Source organism: Apostichopus japonicus, chromosome 9 (genome assembly GCF_037975245.1).
Source record: "Apostichopus japonicus isolate 1M-3 chromosome 9, ASM3797524v1, whole genome shotgun sequence".
Classification (NCBI taxonomy): Eukaryota; Metazoa; Echinodermata; class Holothuroidea; order Aspidochirotida; family Stichopodidae; genus Apostichopus; species Apostichopus japonicus.
The window spans coordinates 17,744,750-17,764,965 of NC_092569.1; the positions used below are offsets into that span (position 1 = coordinate 17,744,750).

Sequence of the window (20,216 nt, forward strand, 5' to 3'; positions counted from 1 at the left end):
ATCAGCAGCTAAAGATAGCCCAAATGTCTTTCGCCCGAAACGTTAAAATATATATTTGTTCGTAACTTTGGACACAATATTGCAGACTATCGCAATTCTCAAGCATATGCACAAAAATCGATTTTCTGGCCTATTTTTATAACCAGAGGCCAAGATTTTCTTCCAGTAGTCCTTTTTATGCTCTACTATTGTGATTCAAATAAGATGTAAGGATGGATGGCTAAGATACGTACCTGATTTTCTCCGATTTTCATGGTAATGCCCGAGAAGTTAAACGTACGCAACACATTAGGGGGTTGAGACTACACGTGTTGTGAGTGTACTGCATCGGCCTATATCGGGCTTTTCCGGAATTTTACAAGGGATTGAGCTGGGAGGTATAGCGTTGGATCATGGCGCGTAATGTCTGAAAAATACCCGCGACGTTCGGAGGGAATCGGCGGCGATTTTATGTACGTAACGAAGTGGATACTAAACTAAACTAAATTGAGAGATTTCTCCTCATGAAAAAAATATTTTACATGTGATTCTGAACTGTTCATATATTTTAATGGAGCCCCAATTGAGTCAATTCTATGCAGTTTCATGTAATTAGTACTTCAATATTGATAAGAAATGACAATTCAAACGTACGTAACGGGAATGGACACGCTCTGTTACGTACACAAACCCAGATTCATTTTATAATTTTGAGGGGGAAACCATTCAGAAACGGCCCTTCTTTAGTGATATGTGTAGACAATTGTGTTCTGTCTTAATAACTAGCCAGAGGACTGCAAGCAAAACGACAGATATTGTTGTAAAAAAGAGTTTTTCAACACCAGTGAAATGAATGTCACATTTTGGTGTCCAGCAAAGTGGGTGTTATGAAACAGTTTCACACAATTAAAAATAAAATACAATTCCAATTGTTGGGAGTTTATTTCAGATATAAGTTGGTATATCAATATATTGGAAAATAACAAAAACAAAGACATGAAATGATGCAAATATGGTTTTCCATATATAAGTTAACAACAGTGAAAAATCTCTCCAGTATCATATTTTGACCCATATACTTTGTTGAACAGCAAGTGTACAATGTATAGTATATGGTAGTAAGTAGATGGTTTTCTGTTTAATAGCCCATAGACTGATGGATGGTGTGCTATAATATAGATAAATAGTATACAATGCAAGCTGGAAACAGTACCATTAGAGTACTTCCGAATTTGTCCGTTTCGAAGGAAATCTACTGTACAAGTTTGTACCGACAATAGATAATGAAGTTCCTGATGCCTTCCTGATATTGTATTCCTATAGCAATTGTGGTACAGAGGAATGTCATCAATGAGACACTTTAAAGTAATTTCAAATTTATTTCTGATATGTTTGTACAAGATAAATACAAAATAACACAGTATAATGTTAACATATGTGAAGGACACTATATAGTAGGTTAACAGCAATGCTGTATCTCAGCTAGTGACCAAGTAGAAATATAAAACAATGAAACACATAAATTAAGTTCAGAGGGACAGAAAGACAGAGAAAATACATTGGGCACTTGGGGACCAATGAGTAGAGAGAGTCCCTTTAAGGGTGTACTATGATTTTTTGGTAGTATTTTTGTTTCAAATTTTCGTCCTGGACAAATTCGGAAGTACTCTAATGGTACTGTTTCTAGCTTGCATTGTATACTATTTATCTATGTTATAACACACCATCCATCAGTCTAACATTTTTATTACATCCACGTACAATATAGAAGAAAGACAATTGCCACAGAAGTTATTAATAGTACAGTAATCACCTGTATATATACAGTATGTACATTAGATGTTAGATGCTAACTCCCAAGAATGGATCGATGTGAAGGCTGAAACTTGGCAGTCTAATTACTGAATTAATTTGAACTTGAAAAATCACTGTACATTGTGTGAACACCTGTGATAAATTTTATCTACCCGTATTTCTACAAGAAAATCAATTTGTTTGCCTTGAAACAATGTTCGGTTCATACAGCTGTATTTGTGGAGAAAAACATTGCACTTTGCAGATCCTTGTAAATTTATGCGTTACTGCTGTAATAATCTTATTAATATTCAGTTTAATATCTTTGAGAATGACTAATCATAAAATCCTATATATATACTTTGTTGAACAGCAAGTGTACAATGTATAGTATGTGGTAGTAAGTAGATGGTTTTCTGTTTAATAGCCCTTAGACTGATGGATGGTGTGCTATAATATAGATAAATAGTATACAATGCAAGCTAGAAACAGTACCATTAGAGTACTTCCGAATTTGTCCGTTTCGAAGGAAATCTACTGTACAAGTTAATACCGACAATAGATAATAAAGTTCCTGATGCCTTCCTGATACTGTACAGTATTCCTATAGCAATTGTGGTACAGAGGAATGTCATCAATGAGACACTTTCAAGTAATTTCAAAATTTATTTCTGATATGTTTGTACAAGATAAATACAAAATAACACAGTATAATGTTAACATATGTGAAGGACACTATATAGTAGGTTAACAGCAATGCTGTATCTCAGCTAGTGACCAAGTAGAAATATAAAACAATGAAACACATAAATTAAGTTCAGAGGGACAGAAAGACAGAGAAAATACATTGGGCACTTGGGGACCAATGAGTAGAGAGAGTCCCTTTAAGGGTGTACTATGATTTTTTGGTAGTATTTTTGTTTCAAATTTTCGTCCTGGACAAATTCGGAAGTACTCTAATGGTACTGTTTCTAGCTTGCATTGTATACTATTTATCTATGTTATAGCACACCATCCATCAGTCTAACATTTTTATTACATCCACGTACAATATAGAAGAAAGACAATTGCCACAGAAGTTATTAATAGTACAGTAATCACCTGTATATATACAGTATGTACATTAGATGTTAGATGCTAACTCCCAAGAATGGATCGATGTGAAGGCTGAAACTTGGCAGTCTAATTACTGAATTAATTTGAACTTGAAAAATCACTGTACATTGTGTGAACACCTGTGATAAATTTTATCTACCCGTATTTCTACAAGAAAATCAATTTGTTTGCCTTGAAACAATGTTCGGTTCATACAGCTGTATTTGTGGAGAAAAACATTGCACTTTGCAGATCCTTGTAAATTTATGCGTTACTGCTGTAATAATCTTATTAATATTCAGTTTAATATCTTTGAGAATGACTAATCATAAAATCCTATATATATACTTTGTTGAACAGCAAGTGTACAATGTATAGTATGTGGTAGTAAGTAGATGATTTTCTGTTTAATAGCCCTTAGACTGATGGATGGTGTGCTATAATATAGATAAATAGTATACAATGCAAGCTAGATACAGTACCATTAGAGTACTTCCGAATTTGTCCGTTTCGAAGGAAATCTACTGTACAAGTTAATACCGACAATAGATAATAAAGTTCCTGATGCCTTCCTGATACTGTACAGTATTCCTATAGCAATTGTGGTACAGAGGAATGTCATCAATGAGACACTTTCAAGTAATTTCAAAATTTATTTCTGATATGTTTGTACAAGATAAATACAAAATAACACAGTATAATGTTAACATATGTGAAGGACACTATATAGTAGGTTAACAGCAATGCTGTATCTCAGCTAGTGACCAAGTAGAAATATAAAACAATGAAACACATAAATTAAGTTCAGAGGGACAGAAAGACAGAGAAAATACATTGGGCACTTGGGGACCAATGAGTAGAGAGAGTCCCTTTAAGGGTGTACTATGATTTTTTGGTAGTATTTTTGTTTCAAATTTTCGTCCTGGACAAATTCGGAAGTACTCTAATGGTACTGTTTCTAGCTTGCATTGTATACTATTTATCTATGTTATAGCACACCATCCATCAGTCTAACATTTTTATTACATCCACGTACTGTACAATATAGAAGAAAGACAATTGCCACAGAAGTTATTAATAGTACAGTAATCACCTGTATATATACAGTATGTACATTAGATGTTAGATGCTAACTCCCAAGAATGGATCGATGTGAAGGCTGAAACTTGGCAGTCTAATTACTGAATTAATTTGAACTTGAAAAATCACTGTACATTGTGTGAACACCTGTGATAAATTTTATCTACCCGTATTTCTACAAGAAAATCAATTTGTTTGCCTTAAAACAATGTTCGGTTCATACAGCTGTATTTGTGGAGAAAAACATTGCACTTTGCAGATCCTTGTAAATTTATGCGTTACTGCTGTAATAATCTTATTAATATTCAGTTTAATATCTTTGAGAATGACTAATCATAGAATCCTATATATACTTTGTTGAACAGCAAGTGTACAATATATAGTATGTGGTAGTAAGTAGATGGTTTTCTGTTTAATAGCCCTTAGACTGATGGATGGTGTGCTATAATATAGATAAATACTGTAGTATACAATGCAAGCTGGAAACAGTACCATTAGAGTACTTCCGAATTTGTCCGTTTCGAAGGAAATCTACTGTACAAGTTTGTACCGACAATAGATAATAAAGTTCCTGATGCCTTCCTGATACTGTACAGTATTCCTATAGCAATTGTGGTACAGAGGAATGTCATCAATGAGACACTTTCAAGTAATTTCAAATTTATTTCTCATATGTTTGTACAAGATGAATACAAAATAACACAGTATGTACAGTATGTATGTATATTAGATCCTCCTGCAAGCAGGAACTTGCGAAGAAGCCTCATTGGTGTATCAAAGCCGCAAGCTGACCGAAGTCAGTCTCTTACATTCATATTTAACGTCCATGATTATGAATTGTCAATTGTTAACAACTCTGTAACTGGACGACATACATTAATCTGGGAGTGACTCGAACCAGGGACCTTATGATTGAAAGGCACCGGCATTAACCACTGAGCTAACACTCCACAGTATAATGTTAACATATGTGAAGGACACTATATAACAGGTTAACAGCAAGGCTGTTATCTCAGCTAGTGACCAAGTAGAAATATAAAACAATGAAACACATACTGTACCTGTAAATTAAGTTCAGAGGGACAGAAAGACAGAGAAAATACATTGGGCACTTGGGGACCAATGAGTAGAGAGAGTCCCTTTAAGGGTGGGTGTACTATGATTTTTTGGTAATATTTTTGTTTCAAATTATCTTCCTGCGCCATATTTCTCAAAACACTGGGAACAACATCTGTTTTTTTTTCTGAAAAAAAGGAGTTACTACTTTACATTTTAATTACAATCTGTTGGTTGAAAACATGAATTATTCTGTATTTCCAGGAATGTATGTCTGCTATTGCCAACGATGTAGCAGATCTCATTACATTGGACGGAGGTGATGTTTACTCAGGAGGGCAGAAGTATGATGTCAAACCAATCATGGAAGAGATCTATGCCAATGGTTAGTTTCAAGCAATTTAAGTACAGTCACAAACAATCATGTACTGTGCATGTACTGTAGATACTGTAAAAGCTACATAGAGTCAGTACAGTTAATGAGTGTAGTATGCATGTCAAATCGTTTCAGGGGAAGTAATTGAACTTGAGTGTTACATGAAATAACTTGGGCATGATTAAAGTAATATATGCAGTAGAAAGATATGAATCATGTAGGTGTGGTTAAGAGGTGGACTAGTGCTGCTGCTGTTGCTGAAGATCACAGGTATTAAACACTGGCCAGTCAATACTGTGTTTTAAGATGAATTGAAAATTGTAATATTGTGAAATTTCATCTGAACACTTCATGTACACCACATCATATGGTTTGGTTTCACATTAGGGTTCTGAACAAAGCTGACACTCAATATACCATTTGCCTAATAAGGTAGATATTAGCTTCTGCCACCATCTGAGGTGAGTTTTTCAAGTTTTGTTTCAGAACAGAACAAGTATTTATCGAAACTTGATTCCTTAAAAATATACGTTAATGGGAGGATCTTTGAGTTTTTACAGAGGGTTCTTTAAACAATTAATTTGATCTTAAAACTCCAAAAATATATTTTAAACATTTCTTCTTCAAACGAAAATTGCATATTACTAGTGATCAACTCGTGGTATTATTATCATCTCCAGTTAGAGACTGCAGTAACTTGTCAAGTTATGTGGAGCCAGATACAGTATGATAATACAAAAGCCCAATGTTGATTTTAGATGTGGGTGGAGTGCTGCATTAGAACATAACTGGAGGCCATTCCTGTGAACTTAAAATATATTCATTCTGATGGCAGCCAAAAAAAATGTGACAGTCTATCTCAATATTAACCATTTTTCTTTTAATCATACTATTGTTTTACTGTATGGGCTGCCTATCTTACGCATACAATTACAATGCTGCAGTAGCTACTGTTCTACTGGTTTGGATTTGTAAGATTCTTGATCACAACATTCTCTTTGTGAAGAACCTGCAATCTGTATATCCATTATTACAGGCAAGAAGGGCTACTATGCACTTGCAGTGGTACGCAAATCAAACACTGGCGTCACCATTAACAACTTAGAAGGCAAAAAGACGTGTCACACAGGCTACGGACGTACAGCAGGCTGGAACATTCCGGTGGGATACCTTCTTGAAGAAAACATCATGCCTTCGTTGGCATGTAAGTCCAGTTTGATGTCTGCGTCCAGTTACTTTAATGAGAGCTGTGTTCCAGGTACAGTACTACTTCAGCAATGAATTGCAGTTGTGTTTAAAGCTATTTCATTGATGTACTAATTTAACTTCCACTTTTGCAGTCCAATAATATCACTTAACTTAATCACTGACGTCACCCAAAACGAGATGGGCAATTTTCCTAAAGGTGCTCATGTCATTGAAGATTTTAGACATTTTGGATGGTGGAATGAGAAGTAGAAATGTTTACCTGAGGATTTAAAAAGCGAAAATGTGTTGAAAGGTCACCAGGGTGACTCTAGATATCATATTGTTCGGAGCATAATCACTGATGCGAATTTTATTCAAAACCATTCCAAGCAAGCAAACAAACATGAAACTGAGTGCCTTAAGGATAATTGGCTGTGGTAAGAGTCACTGTAGGTATCTGGTGAACTTGAGAAAAGCAGGAAGAATGAACGATACCACAACATTTGGTCTTTTTTTTTTTGCAGGGGGGGGGGGGCTGGTCTATCTTTAGGTTAAAGTCTGATTGTCATACAGTAAGGTCTCACTAAATAATGAAGCAGGTCACTTTATGTAGGTCTGACTTTGACCCTGACATTTTAGGTTATACCTACAGTACTTCATATACAGTATCAGTGAAACTAAACAAATGAATTTATCCAAACAGCTACAGTAGGTATGGAGTATTGGCTATTAACAAAAACCTCCCTTTTGTTTGGTAGCTTCTGTGCAATAGTTCTGAGTAGACTGGTAAGTTTGTCGCTCATAAATATCTAAATCAGGCGAGTTTGTAGTATTTGGGTTAACTTCAAGATCTACAGTACTGTAGTTAGGCTGTTGCTTTTTAGGTGCAGAAGTTTTTGAAATGAAAGAGCTGATATAATCAGGATATACGTACTTACAGTAGCTCAAAATGAAGGAAGCCACAAAAGTCGTTCTATGCCTTGTTATTTTTAGGCGACATTCTGACTGTGTCTCAGTAAGTTATACTAGTAAGTTATACTAGTACGTTATACTAGATAGTAAGTTATACTAGTAAGTTATACTAGTAAGTTGTACTAGTAAGTTATACTAGTAAGTTATACTAGTAATTTATACTAGTAAGTTATACTATATAGTAAGTTATACTAAATGGTAAGTTATACTAGTAAGTAATTCTGTCTGTGTCTCAGTATATGTTGAAGTAGATCCTTTGTTCTGTAGTTCTCTGTCTCTCTCTGGCCCTGAACATGTACTTTAGATTTCAAGACAGGCTCATGGAGTAATACACAGGTTTGTACTGATTAATGTACAGTTTATATAAAGTCTGGCTCTGTGTATGCTTAGAGCAAACAGATTGAATGCCAACTCTTTATTTAGAGCAGAGCTCAAACACAATTTACCTTGAAAAGGTTGATTAACTATCAAAATCAACATTCCAAAGTGGTACAGGATGTTGTTTTATGTGCACTAACTATTTGATGATACTTGGGTGTGTTGTTACATAACTTTGCTGGAAATATCAGTTTATTCTTGATGTATGATGTGGCATATGTACAATATCACCTTGAGGCTTTATTTTGCATTCGATAGGAATTTCCTGTTGGGCATAACTCTTAATATGATGTCCACACCTACTTTGAATAACCCTTCTATGTCAGTAAGTCTAAATCTGTACTGTATGTGATAACAACCATGTTGCCGTTAGAACTCCCGAACTACAGTTCTACTGTACAAATTATACAGACTTATTCAATATATAAAAAAGTTTGTAAGAAGTACGTCTGGTAGTTGTGTTTTCTTTTCCAACCTACAGTATGAAGCTTTCACTTCAAGTACAGTTATTCCATTGTTTCTGACTGTGCAATGCTTGTGACCTAAAGTACACTTTAACTGGTGATGCATTTGTGTACTTTGTTTTTCCTTTTACTAACAGTTGGGTAATACTTGTTCCTTTAACCTATCCATACAGGTTGTTTACTTTATACATCCATACAGTAAAATGTTTTATTAAGTAACAAAATAAAGCCAAAATACATTTAAATTAACTACATAATAGTGCCAATTATTATAGCTTACTGGCTCCCTGGTTGATACTTAGTGTGTAACATGAAAGTGGTGACATTCTACATGTTACATGCTAGCAATCCTAGCATGTAGGGTAGTTATAATAACCTTGGAAATGAGGAGAATTTCCTGTGGTATTTTAACATTGAACTAAAAATGTGGTGCAAGTGGAAGTTGGAAGACAAACTTGCATACTCAGATATGTTATAGGTAGCGGCTGTGAAAACATTCTTGTTTCACAATGATAAAAACCTGCAAGACATTTTACATTAATTAGTCACAGAACTGTAGCCATGGTACAGGATTGTTATTACAGAGATTTAAGAAGCCTTTTTTCCAAGTTTCCTGACATAATTAAGGGGAAGTAATTGGCTGAACCAGGAAACTATTACCAGTACATAGATTTCCATATTTTTTATGAATCATTCTGAAATGATCAGTTTGGATCAGTCCCTGGCTGGTACAGAAAGGATAAATCCTGCCTATATATGTAGATACTGCTTCCTTAGGGTACTATTAAGGAAGTCAACTTGGTTTAAGCACAATTGAAATATTTTATCAAGTACTGATAAAACGATGATTGCATCGTGCGGTACGTACACAAAACCACAGCATGTCTTTTATTAACCAAGTTTGACAGGCCGCGATACTGTTTTGTCAGAATAAATATAATTTGGTGTACGATCTATATTACTAAGCTCTAGACCGGTGCTGTGGCCGAGTGGATAAAGGCGGTGGCATTTGAAGCAATGAGGTTTAGCAATCGGGAGGTTTGGGGTTCGATTCCCGGCCGGGTCATAGCAAAGTGGGTTTTTCATCCGAGAGCAATCTACGGTTTTCCCATCTGAAATGGCTTTCTAAATTGAAAAGATTCCTAATTAATAATTCCAAGTAATATTTGAGTTAAAATGTTGAATTGGAAGCCACCCGACATGTAAGTTGTAATCCATAAGCCCTTGCAGGCTTCTCCCACATTTGTGGTGGCTTAAGCGTCGTAAAAATAACTGCTGATTATTATAGTTTGCATTGGTTCGTAACTTGGTGTCTCCTCCATGATCATACAAACCATGTGATATTTTGCATCTGAACTATTCAACAAAAATCTGCAGCTGTAATAACTAGTTCATCTCTAAGAGAACTCTTGAAACACAGTTTTTATACCATTTTCTTTGGTTGCCTACAGGTTGAATATCATTTGCATTTGAAGATTTCAGTACTTTCCTGGAATTGTCTTAAAGTCAATGCCCATAACTAAATATTTTAGTTGAATTGATAAAAGTCTAGGAACCAGAAACCTTCGTTAAGGTCATCTTTTCCTGGGGGTACCAAAAATCTCAACCATATATGCTTTGAGGTTTATACCGCTAAAGAATAGAATTAACTCTCTTTTCATCAATCAGATCAATAAATACTTCTCTTAAACTTCTTAATCTAGACTTTACTGTTCTTTTAAATGTGATATAAAGACAGATTGTTGCAACAATGAGCTCAGTTGAATTCAGTGCCAGTACATAACTTCTGAACATACTGTACGGTACTGTAACTGCTTCATCAGAGTGCCTCTGTTATCGTTTAAGTACTTGTCTACTTCACAAAGTAATTTAATGACGAAGAAGAGTGATGATTTTCTTTGAACAAACATGACATAAATCGCCAGGCTTTTATAACTCCGTTTATGGGGATTCTTGCTGTTTTGTGTAAAGTAGAGAGCAATGGTCACAAGGATAGTACGATCTCTATAATATGCACCTGCATTGGTAAGCATGATTCAAGTCTTATGACAGTCTAAGTTTCAAGGCTCTTGTCTTAGGAATATAAATCCAACATGTATGTATCCATTTGTTTCTTGTTGGTCTTAATTTTCCATTTTGCTAATTTCATTGTATGCTGTTTGATGCAGATTATTGATTCAGGAAGTTAGTAATGGCAGAAAGATTTCCTAGCATAAATAAAGTACCTGTAAGCCTTCCTTACGATAGCAGTGTGAATATATTTAAAGTAGTATAGTTTATCGATTTTGGGGAATTTACCCTAGACAACTCAGTGTGATGCCACCAGTTTGTTACAACCTTGAACTCAGTTGAATTCAGTGTACAACTTCTGAACACACCTGTACAGTACTATAATTGTACTCTTCATTTACATCACCACTGAGGGCAGATGGCTGGGACATTTGTGTGTTCGTCCCCATTAATGACATTTTTGAGGACTCTTTATACACACACTTAGCAGACAAATTGACAGCAGCCGAGTCAGTCTAGACTAGTACAGTAGATAATTTAATAGCTCCAGGTCTGTGATGGTGGGAGATCAACAACTCATGTGTCAATGAAAATCCATGGATAAATACTGTAGGTGTGAGATCTACATTGATAATAATCAAATGTAGTAACCATCCAGCCAGTATGCTTGCAGATTATAATAACCAGTTTGGTTTCCCGAAATGGAAAACTATGAAGTCATATTTACTGACCTTTGCAAACTTGTGAGGGGGCCGCTGATTGCAAAGTCGGCAATGACTCTAATGCTGATCACAAGGTCGTTTATTATTATTGGGGTTAGATTCGTCCAACACGGTTTAGTACAGAAATGCTGTACTCAAAGTTGAAGACTTCATTGGTACAGATCCTTTGGCCAGGGACTGCTAGAGTGACGTTTCTCAGAAGTTTGCTGTTATTAATACCGTCAGGGCTGCACTGTTTGTCTATGTTAGACGAAACATTCATTTATTATTATTATCATATTATAATTATCGAAGAAACATTAAAATTGTACTTGGTACTATCAAATTAGTAAATGTTGATAATATTATGTAGTTAACATGTCTTTAAATGTTAAAGTATGTTGTGTTTCATACAGAAATTGTTAACCACCTATACAATAGTGCGAGTACTTGAATCTTTGTACATGTATAATAGTCCATTATGTTGATACGGGTAATGTAAGTTGGCTTTCTACAGAAACAAAAATGGAAATATATCTATGTACAGCAAAACAACTTCTTGCATGGCAGATGATGGAACACATTTATTCTTTTATGTATACATACTGAAATAAAGTTCTGATTTGACTACTCGAAAATGTATATATTAAATGCCAAGGGACGAAATAACTGGGTTCGCATAGCAATTTGCTACCCAAGAATTGCCAGTTGCTAATCAATATTACTTTTGATTAGCAAAAGATGCAGTACCTGCTTATGCTAATTGCTATTTCCAAGAATTATCGAGCAAATCAATTCTCTAAAACTACAGTATTTCCTCCCTTGAATACCAACCTTAATTACGAGTAGAACCCCTGTGACAAATCTTAGGTGGTACAGGTGTACAATGTCATCTTACAATGTCATCTGCGAATTATTCAGGTCTCACATCCCGAGGCTATGCATGCTACCGGAAGTTCTTCAATACCGCCCGAATTACCTCCTGGGAAACGTTTCATAATATTGTAGAACTTTTGACCTAAAATGAGTGTGTGAACAGGAAATCGACTGAGGAAAGAATGATCATATACGTGAGTGTGCCATTGTATCTTTCGTGACACTCCCTGTTGGTGGTTTTGAATACCTTGGGAGTCACTTGTAGATGAATGGTGCTTTGTACTTTTTCTTCTAGAGATAGGATGAATTGCTGAACCTGATGAACTTTTCCTTCTTTTTTTTGTCTCCATCTGCTGTCCTACTAACTGTGTGTTTAAACATTGAGTAAAACTTTGTTTACCTAGAACAGATTCAAGGAAAGAAAGGTCATTTGACACTCACATCTTTATGTGATGCCATTGCATCTGGGTACTTTTCTTGACACTCTTGTTTTGTGGTTTCTCACCTCCAGAGTCACATTCTGTCAAAGGTGCTTTGTACATCTTTTGTGGTATTTTTGCTCAGTATAGAATTTATCGCTGAACGTGAAGAATACAGCTTGTTTTGTTCATTCAGCTGTCCTAACACATTCAAACATTGTGCGTTCAAACATTGAGTAAACTTTGCTAACCTTGTAAAGGTTCTTAAAGTGGTTGTGATTGGAGAGATTGGTTCATATCTAGATCAGTACATATAGATGATCGAACTGTTTGCCTTTTTGCAACACCCTTAATACATATTTGTAATCGATGATTGATGACTCTGCAACTACTTCAGTCAAATTGTTTGTACAGAATGATTGTGCAAGTTTGACAAACATAAACTGAACACCTCTAGCCAATCTGTAATTTAAAGTTTCCAGTTTTAGGTGACAATGAACAATGCTAACACAAAATAAGGTAGGGCCATTATCATGATTTTTGCAGCTCAACCGTGCTATGCTGGGATGAGCTATTGTTATCAGCCGTCATCACTCTTATCTATCTGTTTGTCTGTCTGTCCGTCTGCTATTATCATGTCTGTTCATAATTGTTTACATTTTATTTAAGTGCTCTTGAACACTCATTCTGGATTTGATGGATTTTAATGAAACTTTGACACAGTGTTCCTTGGATGTTAGGCTTCTTTAGGGAAGTGAAGGTCAAATGTCATTTAGGGGTCACTACAGGCAATTATGTGAAAATTTCAAAAATGAGATTTACTCTTTCCCAGACGACCACATGTTTTTTAAAGTTTTTCATTATGTTTCTTTGGTATTGATACACTTAACTGCAGCAGGATTTTGTTAAATTCTGCTGCACAGATTACATTTTTGACATAGAACCTTATGAAATCCTGGTAAGACTGTTACATTTGTATAGTCACTGTACCTTTGAATCCACACAAGTTGTTAAGTTTACATAATGTTTCAAACCTTAAATTGAAATTTTTGTTCATACTATAATTTTGCATAATTTCTGAATCTCACAACATTTGACAGTATATATTTCACTAGCTTGTATGGTGTGTCAAGTTTCATTTGATAGATATTAATTTATTTTGAAAATTGATGAAAATAAAATGTTTCAAGCTCAGAATAATATGTGATTTATATTATTAAAATATATATTTATAGATATATAAATACATGTAAATACACCTATTCAGAAAATATATTCATACTTTTGATAAAACTATTAATTGACAAATAGTCTAGATAGTCTTCCAAATATTGAAATGCAAAACACCCGTACAAATAATTATTTGGCATGCCCATTCATCCAAAAAAAATAAATATTATTATAATTGATCATATTTGCAGTATTGTGCAGTGAGGACTCAGTAAGTTTACTTAACTTGTTGAACAAAGACAGAAGGCTGTATTTTGTGGTTTTTACACAATTTGTCATATTTCAAGTGTCATTATGAGACCTACTGTAATGAAATATGTGATTTTAGTGAGTACTGTAGGTTACAAGAGTAGTATAGGGATAGTACAAACTTTAATACAGAAAGTGTATATTGTTTAATGCAATGACACATGACAACAGTACAAAATGGATGACATTAAAAGTATCTGGTAATGTACTGTAAATAGTTTAATATAAAATGAAATATCAATAAATATTATTGATATTAAAGGGAAGGCTCACAGACCTGACAACGGCTAGTGATTACTCGTTGGGAGTTATTATATAGAAAGCTCATGGATTGCATGAATACTCCATTACTGATCAAGTTATTGGTAATTGTTACCTCATTTATGAAAGCCCAAAGTGACATTCTTGCAGTTTGCGAATTTTCTGCAACTGCTTACATCCGTCCAAACTAAACTTTGTCATCTCGTACCTAGTCGGTCAGCTGTGCATTGAAAAAATCTTCTCACATGAAGCTTGTGAGTTTTCATACTAGTACAAGTATTATTTTGCTAAACTTGGACTTGCAGTGGAATGTAGAGCCCCAGATACCTTCAAAGAAGTATTAAAGACTATTCTTTTGAGCCACTTTGTTATTGTTTACTGGGAGCTAGTCAGAAGTTTGCGATCAGGCTAGCTTTGCTGTACATTGTTGGCGGACGAAAGCAAATATTCAAAATTTGTCATTTTATGGGGGCATTTATGTGAAACCGAATTGACTATTAAGAATAGCTCTGTCACCTTTGTTATCAAATTTAAAGAACACATGTACGGATGATTGTCTGTCAAATAAATTAGAGATCTCTAAATGTTGGCCTTACTGTACCTGATTAACGTTGACGTCTATAGTACAAATTAAATTTCTCTTGATTATAGTTTACAGTATATATATATACCCAAACCAATCTTTTAAGTTCTTCTTCATTCATTGTACTTGCTTAGGAGCCCTGGATGCAGCACCAGCCGGTGTTAATGTCAGTAACCTGTGTGCACTATGTGAGTCTCCAGCAAGCTGTTCCAGATCAGATGATGGCTATGCCAGCTATGTGGGTGCACTCAGGTATGTGTAACACTTTGCTGCTTATCATGTAAATTAAATGGGTTTTTTTACACCTGATACAAGAAGATGGAGAACTACAGAACATTGTAACCGATGGAAAAATCAATATAGTTGACAGGACGATCTAGTTCATTTATGAATGTGTACAGTATACATGCTTACTCTTTCTTCAACAGGTGCCTAAACAGGCAGAACCAATGGAATGCTCTACAGAAAGAAATAATTTTCATCAAATCTGCCAAATAAAGGTTTATTGATTTGTCCTGCACCAGTTATCATGCAAAGTATTCCAACATACCTAAATCTGCCTTATTTAAGGAAGCTCTAGTTTACAGCAGTATTACCTGCTGTGTAACCATAGTGATCAGACAACTGGGTCATGACCCTAGAGATTAGTCAGATCCCATTCAGATAGGGCAGTGTGAGGCTGGCCAAATTGTCTTTTAGTTTTTCAAGACTTACATGATATAATTTAATCTTTAAGTGCTTTATTGTGTAGTACTGTTCAGTTCTAAGTTTTTGTTTTACTAGGACAAAAATATTCTTATACAGTGCTTTGCACAATACATAAGTTCACCTAGAAAATTCAACCACGCTTTAATGTGGTAGAAATATTTATATGTTATTTATTAATATACTTAGAAAGTGTGCTTGGTTTGTGTCAATTTTGTTGGTATTGGCCAGGGGATTTGCCACTCATGACGTTGTGATTTTGCTTTCTCAGGTGTTTGGTGGAAACTGATGCAGATGTGGCCTTCATCAAGAAGGAGACAGTCTTGGAAAATACTGACGGAAATAACCCAGACTCATGGGCATCTGGTCTTAAATCGGAGGATTTTGAAATCCTCTGCAAGGATGGCACACGGAGAGCAATTACTGAAGATGCCGACTGCCACCTCGCACCAGTAAGAACAATTTCAAATCATCTGATATTTATATCTGATCTCATAGTTGAAGCGAACATTTGTTGCCATCAATTGCGACTGTCAGAGTAATGCGTTCTTCTTGACAATTTATTCCATGTATCTACTAGAGGTTTTTTTTTTTCCACTTCAAACTGATATTTTTGTCCATAGTGAGTTTTTTTTTTCCACTTCAAGCTGATATTTTTGTCCATTATGAGTTTTTATTTTTCACTTCAAGCTGATATTTGGTGCATACATTATATTTTCAATGATTTAGTAAATTACGAGGGCCTACTTGTAGCTCATCGGTCTGTACTAGTTTGTATTCTCTCATACTTTAGTCTATCTGTAGACATTTTTCTCTTTTTATTGACACTCAACACATTTTGGGAGTCTCAACTACATGTCTATGTGTTTTTTCATTTAGTATGCCATAAAAACCTGACCTCATGCAAAAGGAAACTGCTAAAGTGTTGTGAATATCCTGTTTTGCCAAGTATAATGGCAAGATGTTTTGAAGAGTTAACAACGGTAAAGCATGAATCCTGAGTGGCCTTTCAGTGACAACTCTAAGAAGCATTACACAGCCATAACAAGATAAAATTGTCACCGAAAGATTCCAAAATATGTCACAATTTAAGTTAAACTTTGAGCCAGTTTGTCAGTATGTACCTATACTGTTTAGATTTTTGTTTGACTTGTGAAAAGCAAAAACCTGCTAACAAAATAAAGATGTGTGGGTTTGCAACTTTATAAGAAAAGAAGGAAAAAACAATGTGCAATATAAAAGATTGAAGAAGAATTTCTTGTTAATTGTTTCAAGAGATCATAGAAATAATGCAGAAATAATAGCTAATATAGCTCCCTAATAGCTCTTGAGGTTTCCAAGATAGTCACTTTTAAAAAGCTGCAAACACTCTGGAATCCTCCTTTAAAGATCTTCGGAAATATCATGCCATCTCCTCAGTAAAGGCCTAAATTTGAACTGTTAATCTCAATGTCAATTGTGGTTTGAAATTATTGAACTTTGCTGCCTCATTTGTTTTATTTGTTTTATATCTTTGATTAATTTTCAGTCACCCAGCCATGCTGTCGTGACCTCCAGCAGTAAGTCAGATGAAGACATTACCAGCTATGTCAGTCTTCTAGAAAGAGCTGTGGTAAGTAGGTTAACACTATTTGTAAAAAACCGCAAAGCATGCGATAGTTACCACCTAACAAGAGAGTTCACACTAATCTGGAACATGGTCATACAAATAACTTATCACTTAGTGTACTTTCTGATCCTTATAACTGTGACCACATTGTTTAAACGTACTAATTGATAATTTTGTTACTTCAATGAGCCTGCAAGAAGGTTGTTTACACAATATATCTGTGACCTTGTGTAATACAAAAAAAGAAGAAAAAAAGGAAAGAAAAGAGTACTTTGTAGCCATATAGTATGTTAGCTGTTGAAAACTAAAATCTCAGACATCTACACATGACCTCAATGTCACTGTCAATGTCATTGTCAATATATGAATTTATCAATTCTGATAAATAATTAAAAAATAATTCAAACAATTAGGTAAATCCATATGGAACAGGATAAGCTTTAGCTGTTTTTAGGAAGTTGTTGATGAGAGTTATTAAGCAGCTAATGACAATAATTCTATGGCAAAAAAAAAATTCATTAGCTCAGGCTATAATTCACTGATTAGGTTTTGCATATTATTTGAAGTTGAAGCATTTGATTTGATCACAAAGTACTTACAATAGCAAGATTCTGTGTGTAAGTATTGCTTTAAGCATTTTCATTATTAGGAAGGATTTCTCTGTTTTGCCTTGCAATGCCAAGAGTTAATCCTCTTTCCTAGTCCTTGGTGATCAAATGGAAGTTGTAAACTAGTTTAGTTACTGTGTGAGAAGCCAGGCCTTGTTGGGCCATCACATAGAGTAGTCACTGCTGGTCTGTAGAGATAATCTCTCTTGCTTGATATCTAGACTCATCCTAATTGCTGCAGGGGATTTTGCTGCTGCAGGTTTTCATTGTCGCGATAACAATACTTCGGTGAAACATGCGAGAAGTGGAAAAATGTATACATTAAGTTTATTATTCAAGAAATTTTTAGTAAGAAGGATTTCATTTGCAGTTAGTGCTCTTTTTATAGGGTCTAATTGCTTGTTTGGTTTCCTGTTAAGTATTTCTTCTTGTAATGTTTTGCTTGGCAACATTGTGCAAGTCGCTATTGTCATATTTCAATAGTATTATTGTACGTTTTGTCTCTGCGATTACACTTTATGTATTGATAATGTTATATACTATTAAACCTAATGATCAGAAAATAATAAATTGTTAGGCAATGATTGAGTTGTATTGTAATACTAAAGAACTCACAAAATTATCATTTCTATTTGTATAAATGTCAAATGAGTCAATAAAAGAGATGAAAATTTTTTTTTTATTAATGATGTTTGTGCAAGTTTTACCTATTGTTTCTCTCTGTTAGGAGCTGTTTGGAGTGGATGGTAACAGCAAGGGTTTTTCACTTTTTGATTCTGCTACATGGTCCGAGGCTGATCTGTTGTTCAAGGATACCACTGAAACTCTTGGAGCATTGAATTCTGACACCTACCAAGAGTTCTTGGGAGATGAATACATAGAAAGTCTTGATGGTAAGATCAGCTTGGTGCTGCATCCCACTCAATACTAAGAGGCATTCTGGTGGCTCAAGATTATTTGCTAAAAGAAATTGCAGTAGTTATTTAATATATCTTTTTTATACGAATCTTACACAACCACAACTGTGGAAGACCCGCAAGGGCTTATGGGTTACAACTTACACGTCTGTTGGCTTCCAGTTAAACATTCAACTCAGATTTGGAATCTTTAGAATTTTGAACCTTTAGATCAAATCCACTTCCTCATAGCATTTTGTCAATATTTGGAGTTATTTTGTGAATGAGTCAGGCAACAGCATGATACCAATCATGGCAATTGTACTTAATATATTTATGCTTTTCTTAAATTTGAATGATTTACCGCCCCCTCCCCTCCCCCCCCTCAACAATACAAAGATATCCCCCTCAAAAAAAGGAAAGAAAGGTAATTCAACATGGCACTTTGACAAAACTCTAAATACAAAAAAATTAAAAGCAAAATAACATCATCACCTAAGCAAAACTTGCCGAAGGTATCACATGTCTTGGAGGGAAACATTAAGAAGACTCAATAATAACAGGAAAATAAAGCCTTTGAAGATCACCTAGCTGTCATGCATGACATGACACAGCACCTACAGTACTGTACTGTAGTGGTCTACTTAATAGGAAGGTTCATGAGAGGTAGGTCAGTCAACGTAGTGTTAACATTCTTATCAATCCCCAGATCAGTTTATACCAACATGATCATAAAGATATGTCCAGCATATTCAAAATAACTGAGGATTTTTGTTTGTTTTGTTTTAAAGATATGTGTAACATTGTCTTCCAGCAGAATGTCCCTTGAGAATGTGTTTACCGCATTGCTTCAATGTGCAAAAATGTCAAGAGCCTGGCTTACAGGCTACAGTTTGTTTTAAACTCTTCTGTCAAATGAAGTTTCTAAACAGCAAAATATCCTGTTGAGTGGCTGCTCAGTTCGGTTGCAGTAACTTTTTTATACAGTACAACGATAATAATCACAGATAACTTTCTGTTCAACTCATGTTATATCTGCTATCGTGCTAGTCATTTTAGTACAAAGTTAATGGTTATGAGGTGTCATTGGGGCTGGGGGTGGGGAGGGGGGTGTGTGGAAAAGAGGTGGAATGCAAGTGTTGCTATGCACTTTGAAGAATACTTGTCACTGTGACTTTTCATGAATGTATTTATTTAACTGTCATTATTTCCTATCTATGTATTGTATATGTCGGTTTGTTTTATTTGGCAGGTCTAATGGCGTGTCCTGACGGTACTCTCAGATTCTGCACTATTTCTGATGGTGAACAAGAGAAGTGTCTCGATATGATGGCCAGCTTTTCAATGGTCAGCATATCTCCAACACTCTCTTGCTTCCCAGCATCTAGTCACTTGGATTGCATGATAGCAATTGCAGGTAAAGGAACATTAAAGTTGTTTTCTCGTTTGAGAAAATGCCTGGATCGTAGCCGTGAGTTAGGTCTTAAAAGGACTCAAAACACAGTAGAAAATGGCCGGCCCAGAAATGTCTGAAACAAAAATGCTGTAATTAAAGTTTTCCACGCTTTAATGTGCCATTGTAATTTACCTTCACATTGCATACTCTTGTGTTATCATTCTCTGGGATTGTATTGAATGTTGACATTAGAGCTTCCTGTTTATTATCACAACCTGGATTAATATTTCT

General features: G+C 35.0%; 1 protein-coding gene across 1 annotated transcript in view; it reads left to right on the top strand.

Annotated features, from left to right (window-relative positions):
- Positions 1 to 20,216, top strand: part of LOC139973046 (melanotransferrin-like) — a 48,013-nt gene that overhangs the window by 18,434 nt on the left and 9,363 nt on the right. Inside the window, exons 3-9 of the mRNA XM_071979405.1 lie at positions 5,269 to 5,389; positions 6,417 to 6,638; positions 14,846 to 14,963; positions 15,688 to 15,868; positions 16,945 to 17,028; positions 18,361 to 18,526; positions 19,782 to 19,946. Coding sequence (XP_071835506.1) covers positions 5,269 to 5,389; positions 6,417 to 6,638; positions 14,846 to 14,963; positions 15,688 to 15,868; positions 16,945 to 17,028; positions 18,361 to 18,526; positions 19,782 to 19,946 — 1,057 coding nt within the window. The remainder of the gene's footprint in view (positions 1 to 5,268; positions 5,390 to 6,416; positions 6,639 to 14,845; positions 14,964 to 15,687; positions 15,869 to 16,944; positions 17,029 to 18,360; positions 18,527 to 19,781; positions 19,947 to 20,216) is intronic.